General features: G+C 40.9%; 1 protein-coding gene across 1 annotated transcript in view; it reads left to right on the top strand.

Moving 5' to 3' along the window:
* The window catches only part of LOC138040176 (collagen alpha-1(II) chain-like), a 135,750-nt gene that overhangs the window by 64,726 nt on the left and 63,524 nt on the right, over positions 1 to 7,500 (top strand). Inside the window, exons 26-33 of the mRNA XM_068885953.1 lie at positions 922 to 975; positions 2,520 to 2,564; positions 3,042 to 3,095; positions 3,230 to 3,283; positions 5,101 to 5,154; positions 5,270 to 5,323; positions 6,661 to 6,714; positions 7,451 to 7,495. Of these exons, the coding sequence (XP_068742054.1) occupies positions 922 to 975; positions 2,520 to 2,564; positions 3,042 to 3,095; positions 3,230 to 3,283; positions 5,101 to 5,154; positions 5,270 to 5,323; positions 6,661 to 6,714; positions 7,451 to 7,495 (414 nt within the window). The remainder of the gene's footprint in view (positions 1 to 921; positions 976 to 2,519; positions 2,565 to 3,041; positions 3,096 to 3,229; positions 3,284 to 5,100; positions 5,155 to 5,269; positions 5,324 to 6,660; positions 6,715 to 7,450; positions 7,496 to 7,500) is intronic.

Here is a 7,500-nt window from a genome sequence, read left to right as displayed (position 1 = left end):
AAAATTACAAGTGCTTATATATTCCAAATTTCACGAGAAAAGTCATGTGATTACTTATTAATAAATATACAGGAAAAAATTCGAGATGGTTAAGCAGAAGAAACGCACGCGTATCACGCAATCAGGGAAAAATTGCGCCATAATTGCGCCATCCAGGGAGAGCGCTTGATTTGAAAACAAAAGATTTGATTGGCTATCTGTGAACTTCTTTGTTCATTGACCAATCAGAATGCTTCCCTTATTCCCTTTTTTTTTTTTGCATTCAGTTACCTCTTTCCTGCACTGTGTTACCGAAAAACTGCACTTCTCACAGCCAATCAAAATCCAGTAATTTTTTCATGTATATTATTATTTTTATAATTATATCGTAAGTAGTGGTCACAGAGGCGCAGTCAAAGGCGCTCGTCTTTTTGAATAAAAATCCGATGTGATAAGAAATCGAAAACATCTTTCCAATGGGGATCTTTCGGAACAAAAAGAATATCGTATTTTTAAAGTATCGCTCCTCTCTTGTTTTACCGACGAACAGGAACATCGTTTTAAAATGAACTATTTATGAGAATCTTACGTTCATTAAGTTCTGTATTCTCCTCCTTCAAGTAAATGCAATGTTTCTTTCTAGCTGCAATTTGGAAATCTAATATTTAAAACCTCTTGGTTTCTATGTTAGCTTACGCAATTCCATTGTCTGCTTGTCTACTTTTTGTAAATCTTTCACTCTCTCTGAGCAGTAAGAATAAACTTGTAACTAAAAACCTTATGCTAGACTTCAAAAATGATTCATTTGAGCAAATACATTTAGTTCTCGTGATCCTGACAAATGCTATGCACTCGTATGTGTGGGCCGAAAAATCAAGTTGGCGGAAAAAAATTCCTGCCTGTTTTTCCTTTCAAATGGAAAACTTTTTTTATTTCCCGTAGGGTGATCCTGGTTCCCAGGGTAAAAGCGGAAAACCTGGATTGCAAGGATCTTCGGTAAGTTACATGTATTTGCCAGGATTTACAGTTTAAGCAATGACCACAGCTGTGTGAACGGTAATGCAAGAAAGTGAATAGGTGGTTTTCATGTTCCGTCATCGTCCCCGTGTTGATAGACGAAAACAAAAGATCTCTCCTTAGCTCCTTTTTGTTCGTCCACCAGAAATTGTACGTTGCAGCATTGCTGTCTGTGTCTTTAGAGATTGGTTGCAAATCACCTATAGGAGGTTTTCGCGGGACGTCATCGCCGCGATGCTGGTGGACGAAAACAAAAGATCTCTCATTAGCTTTTTTAGTTCGTCCACCAGAAGTCGTACATTTCTCTATTGTTGTTGGTGTCTCTAGAGGTTGGTTGAAAACGCCCTTTATGGTGTTTAGCAGCGCCTACGGCACGTCTTCTCTTCCCCAATTAGTGCGCTAGCGCTAGAACGACTAGACACTTAAATAAAAGTTCCTTTCCTTTCCTTTCCTTTTTTGTTCTTCGTAAGTATTTCACGGTCATTCTAACTCGTTCACGTTGTACAATATGGTCCAACTATCCTGCATCAGGATTATTAATTTTGTTACGAACGCAGTAAAGCAAATTTAAGAAAGCCAGAATGAACAATTCACGGTTTTATGCATTCGAACAAATCTTAAAATTTGGTAATTTCACACGGCAAAGAAATGTACTTAAAGGCGTGCTGCACGTGCAGCACGGTTCTTTTTTTGTCTCTTCAAACCAGTAATAGGGAATTGGCTATCTACGGCACGGTCGTCAATGAGAACACCCCAAAAGAAAGAATGTCATTGGTTTAAAGTGGAAAGATAATCCTGCTGCACGTGTGCCTCGCATTTTATCAAACATGTTTGCGGTACTCTGCACAGAAACAGGTTTGGTGGGAAAGCTGGGGCGCGGGGCGCGGGGCCCGGATCACGGGGTGCCGGGCTCTGCGAAAACACGGGGTGACGGCGGCAGGTACAAAACACGACCCTAAACATTCATTAAAGCTAACCTTAGGCCTAAAAATTCTTGTTTAGGCCTAATTAGGCCTAGAGCTAGCTTTGATGAATGTTTAGGGTTGTGTTTTGTACCTGCCGCGGTCACTCCGTGTTTTCCACAGACCCCGTCACCCTGCATGTGTTTTCGACAGACTCCGGCATCCCGCTCCCCGTCTTTTCCACTAATCCCCCAAATTGGGCTATTTCACGTTGTTGTTTTTGAAACGACGGCAAAGAAATGGACACAAATGAAAAGTGCACGTGCAGAGCGTGCAAAACTATTGTTTTTGCCCACTAAATGTGCAAATTTGTGACGTTCTCGTCGCCGTGGACAAATTCCCTATTTTGTTATGGTGGTGCTGTTGCAGTAGCCTTCACCGTTTTTAAATCCCCCGACAGCTATCTATCAATAAAGAGCTAATGAACCGTAGAATTTAATAAAAATGTTCTCCTTTAGATTTTCGTCATACCTAAGGCGGTATAAAACAGGAATACGACCGATCATCGACCAATCAAACGCCTTAAGTCGAAGTAATCTGTCGTCACTCTTGTTTTTGTAGGGTCAAGATGGAGACAATGGTAGAGCTGGATTGCCCGGATCTCCTGTAAGTTTAGTAAAGTAATCCTTACCTATATATATGCTTTGTTCGCATTGCCTTGTTTTACAACTGAACATGTCTTAATTGGCTGGTTGTACAAGGATGAGGTTAGTGGAAGCAGAGTGCCTTCCAGATTCTGGAAGTGCCCCAGGGATCATAAGTGATGTCACTTGAGATTTCGTTTCTACCTCACGTCGGGTCGTGGAGCGAATTTTGTCGAGACGTGGCTGATAAAAGAAAGTCAGTTCACGGCCAATCGCCAAATTCTCTGTCACATATGCCTGGCAGGGAACCTGTAATCGATGTGAACGTATAGCTTTAACCTCCCAGTCTTGTGTTCTCACGCTTTGGACTGGAAGGATTGTGAAATTTAGACGCAATTTATTCTTTCAACATTGTAGCCTCCACTTTATGTTCAATGATGGATGTTCTAACAGGGTCTGATTACGTATTTGTGATAACAAACTCACTGTGTGCTTTTAGGGTGCTCCTGGACCTGCTGGTGAAATGGGTTTCAATGGAATGAAAGGTTCAGAGGTAATTGGGTATTTTCATTTTTTTTTTCTCGTTCTCATGGTGGTTATTGGAAATTATATGGTTGGGAGATGCCAGCGGGAGTGTGTTGCATTGCAAAGCGTTGTCTGTTTGACTTGCTTTATTAAATTTTGTAGGGTTCCACAGGGCGAGACGGAGCTCGTGGAGATCAAGGAGCGACTGGAGCTAAGGCAAGGAACTTGAACTGAACTTATTTTAAGACGATTGTGGATATCATATCACTTGATTGTGCGCCTCGCTATCGTTGCGTTGTTCTTCACTTTTAGTATGAATCGCTTTGCTACTCGATCACCGTTTATCCAGGGTTGATTGTGTGTGGCTTTGGTAGTTAATTTCGATGGTCATTTTGCGCCAGTCGGGTGTCATACAGCCCCACGTAAGTCTTCATCGGGCAATTGTTACTTCGACTTGAAGTGAACTTACTCCGAGACGATAATAGATAACATCTTACTTGACTGTTCGCCTCGCTATTATTGCGTCGTTCTACCCTTCAGGGGACAGTCCCTTTGGAATTCGATCACCGCTAATCTTGAGTTGACTATAATTATGTTGCTGTGGTAGTTAATTTCGATGGTCATTTGCGCCAACCGGGTGTCATACAACCCTACTTAAGTCAGGCGATTTTTACGTAATATTTTAAATAATATGATAGCCACAAGGAAGAAAATCGAGGCTAGCGACAGTACGTAGTACTATAAAAATGTATGAAAATGACAAAATGGAAAAAAACAAAGATTTGAATTAAGTAAATGCAGGGGCAATAGGCCTTATTCACGATAGCCGCCATGTTGGTTTTCAAATTGTCATGCAAATTAGCCATGTGTTATGCTGGGGGGCAAACATGGAAAAAAGGCAAATTGCGGAAAATCGGCTCGTCGAATTATTGAATTAACATTGCTGAAAGTACATTTTAGAATTTAGAATTAAGTACCTTTTATAATAATTTTATATCTTTTGATTGCCTCCGATATTTTGACTTTTTACTTCGTTATCTGCTGATTTTTCATTAAAAAAATCGAAGTAACTTTCTATTTCACTACTTAGGTGATAAACATTCAATGAACGTGAAACAAATCATCTGTGTGGCTAAGATGTTCGTTATAACCTCTCGAACTTGTGTTGTTTGCCCCCTGAGAAGTGTGTAGCTAATTTACATGATAATAGCGAATCTAACATGGCGGCCATCGTGAATAAGGTCTATTCTGAGTCACGGTTTGCAGGGAAGATCTACTATTCTTGTTAACGTTGCAGTACGTGGTTTCTAAAGAAAGAAAAGAAAAGAGTAGATGTTTTTGTGACGGATGCAGATTCACTTATCTGGACGTTACTTACAGAAAAAAAAGCCCAGAATGGATAGTATAAATCATAAAACTATAACCAAAGTTCATTTCCCGAACATGCTGTTTTCATTTCGTGCAGCTTTGACCATGAGCTCTTTTTTAAAGCCCTGTACTTCGCAAGGTTTTTTTTGCTGGTGCATCCTATTTTCCCTGGGTTTTTATTGTTTCGAGATTAAGCTTAATTAAGGACAGTGCCTACTAATTGAAGGTATTTTTACGCGGTTTATGAATTTGCGGGAAAAGCAGATCTTAGCAAGTGTTACTGAAACCAAAAAAGAAAATTGTGGGTAACCACGCATTTTTCAAAGACAATTAATCAACAATGTTTGTAAAAAGCTTTGAAATACAAAGCAATGTATGGCGTTCTTTTCCAAATTGAGGCTTAATTATCGTGGAAAATTTGCGCGATTACCCCCAATTTTCTGTTTGGATACCAAGTGCACTTGCTAAGTTCTGCTTTCTCTGCATAGTTTTATAAAGCACCACCCTAGGAAACCCGAGTATCTTGAGACGCACAGAATGTATGCGCAATAACAATAGTAGGTACCGTCCTTAAGGAGGGTGATTTCTTCCGGCTGACAAGGAGGCGTCTGTGTTGCGCTTTTAGTATGATTTCTTATAGCTTTTTCCTTCGAATTTCTTCACAGGGTGAACGTGGTGCTAGAGGTGAAGAGGGAAAATCCGGTTCCCCTGGTATTGCGGTACTGTGATGAATTACTTGCAATCTGGATCTCCTCTCTCAGTTTCTCTTGTTGTCATCCGTTGTGTTCTTGGTTGTTCATTTGGGAATGGCATGGTTCTTTTTGTGTTCCACAGGGTCGGCAAGGAAACAGAGGTGATCTCGGACAACAAGGTGCCCAGGGACCGCAGGTATGTAGCTCTTGTATTTGATGGATTAACTGACATGTATCTTAGGTAATGCAGAAATGCAGATAAGAGGTTTTTTCGATCAAAAGGCATGTCTGAGTTTTTGATGCATGTTGGCACAATGCTAAGGGCAGATTTCGAAATTTGTCGGCACAAATGTATGCCGAGACGGCTACAGGCCATTTTGAAACTAAAGTGACGTGTGCATCTTGATTTCCCGAAAAACGGACATTGTGGCTCTGTTATCACAGGGCATCTGTTCATCTTTGAGCATAATATTTAAATTCATGATGGTTGACAAAATTTTATGGAACGCGCACAGTGTATTTTCAAATTGCAATGCCGTTTGCATTCTATTTCCTGGACCACAAAACAACGATTTTGTACCTGTTGTCCCATGAAACCGAAACGCTTTTGTCGTCTGTTTTCCCCTGTAGAAGTTGCAAAGTGTTGCGTGCTTGCCAGTAAACAAGGCAGGCATTATAAGCAATTATAATATATTCGCCCAAAGGTCATTGCGGTCATTTGTTTTTGTTTTCATGAAGTGACGATTTGTCCAAGTGCGTGATCTGATTGGCTGAATGCACTCAGGCGAATCAAGCTGTTAACAACATATTAGCTATTTGGATAATTTCGTGCTACACGAAATTCAGTCACGGTCGGCTTAATGACTTTGCGAATGTGGGCCTTCCATACGAAGTAATGCTTGTGCAGAGGGTTTTTCTGTTCGAAGTCACACCAGAAGTGAATGACAGTGGCAGTGTGCCATTGTAGCCGCCATTGATAGGGGATATTAGTGGACACGAACTGGTCAGCATATATTTTCTTAATTCTCGTTGGTTCGTCATTCGCTGTCCATTGAGCTCTAGGACCAAGGAACGAAAAAGCCGACATTCTCACAAATCTCATTGAATGAATACTCGCAATAATTATGCAACAGATGTCGAGAAACGGAAACGAAATATTAAGGTGAATTTATATTGTTGTGAAAAAGTAAAGTAGTGTGTTTATGGGTTTGTTTCCGAAAGAATACAGGGTTTTCAATCACGTGATGAGAACGCCATGTTCGTGCGCAAAACAATAGCAAATTATGGCTCATGTTTTGCATTATAATAGACTCAAATTCCCAAAAGACTATTTTCTCTATTATTCTGTGCACCAACATGGCTGCTGTGACGTCAGGTGAAAACCATCTACGTGAAAACCATCTATTACAATACCAATTCTCGTTTTTGTTGTCCATGTGTAATATCTCGTAGAAATAGTCTTAGTGTACTTAGGAATGCGTTCTCATATTCTCCTTACACACGGAGTTGGTTTTGTCTTACCTTTGTTAACAGGGACCTCCTGGTATTCAAGGTCAACCTGGTGTGGCAGGGAAAGTGGGAAGTCCGGTAAGTGTTTTACTGCGGAGGGAGGCGGACACTATATCTGGACCGGTTCTCACTAAGGGGGGGGGGGGGGGGGTCGAGTATTTTCAATTCCTGTTCCCTAGACCATCCTAGACGGGAACTCAGAAGCAAAGTTTCGAAAGCAGAGATGCAGTGTAGCCATTCATTAGCTCTGTCTCTGTTTTATTACAATGAAGCTGTCAGTACTCTTGGTGACCCATGTAGGCAGCAATTTTTACAAGAGAAGTAGCGGGACTTTATCGACCTCTGCTAAAACAGAGAGACTCCCAAGCAGTGACTTGATTCAATGAAAAATCGTTCGTTATGCTGAGTAAAGTATAATGGAATCTTGCGTTCTTCTTAAGTCCGAATATGTATCACTTCCATACGTGGTACAATGGGGGTGCGCCAGACGTTCAACTTCCATTCATTTACAAACACAACATCCTTTTGACATGACGAACACTCGAGGGCTTTTACTAAAAAGTGCCTGGGATAATATCTATGGCCTCAGACCGGGTGGAATGAGGGAAAACTGTGGTCGCGTTCTCCATTTCTTTGTCCCTATTTCCTTCTCTGGCAGATACTGGCATTAGTCGGGTTTTGTATGCCAGTTTTCAGAATCTGCTGGAAAATCGTTGTTTTGTTGCATTGAAAACTACAGGTTACCACCAAAAAAACAAAAAATAAAACATTTTTCTTGGCGGCCATAACAGTTGATTTATTTTCCACCCCCAAGGGATTCTCTGGAGCACGAGGAAAAGATGGCACTCCAGGATTGAGAGTAAG

Source organism: Montipora capricornis, chromosome 1 (genome assembly GCF_036669925.1).
Source record: "Montipora capricornis isolate CH-2021 chromosome 1, ASM3666992v2, whole genome shotgun sequence".
In the NCBI taxonomy this organism is placed as follows: domain Eukaryota; kingdom Metazoa; phylum Cnidaria; class Anthozoa; order Scleractinia; family Acroporidae; genus Montipora; species Montipora capricornis.
The sequence above is the reverse complement of the archived record's forward strand: the minus strand, read 5'-3'. Positions and strand labels throughout refer to the sequence as shown.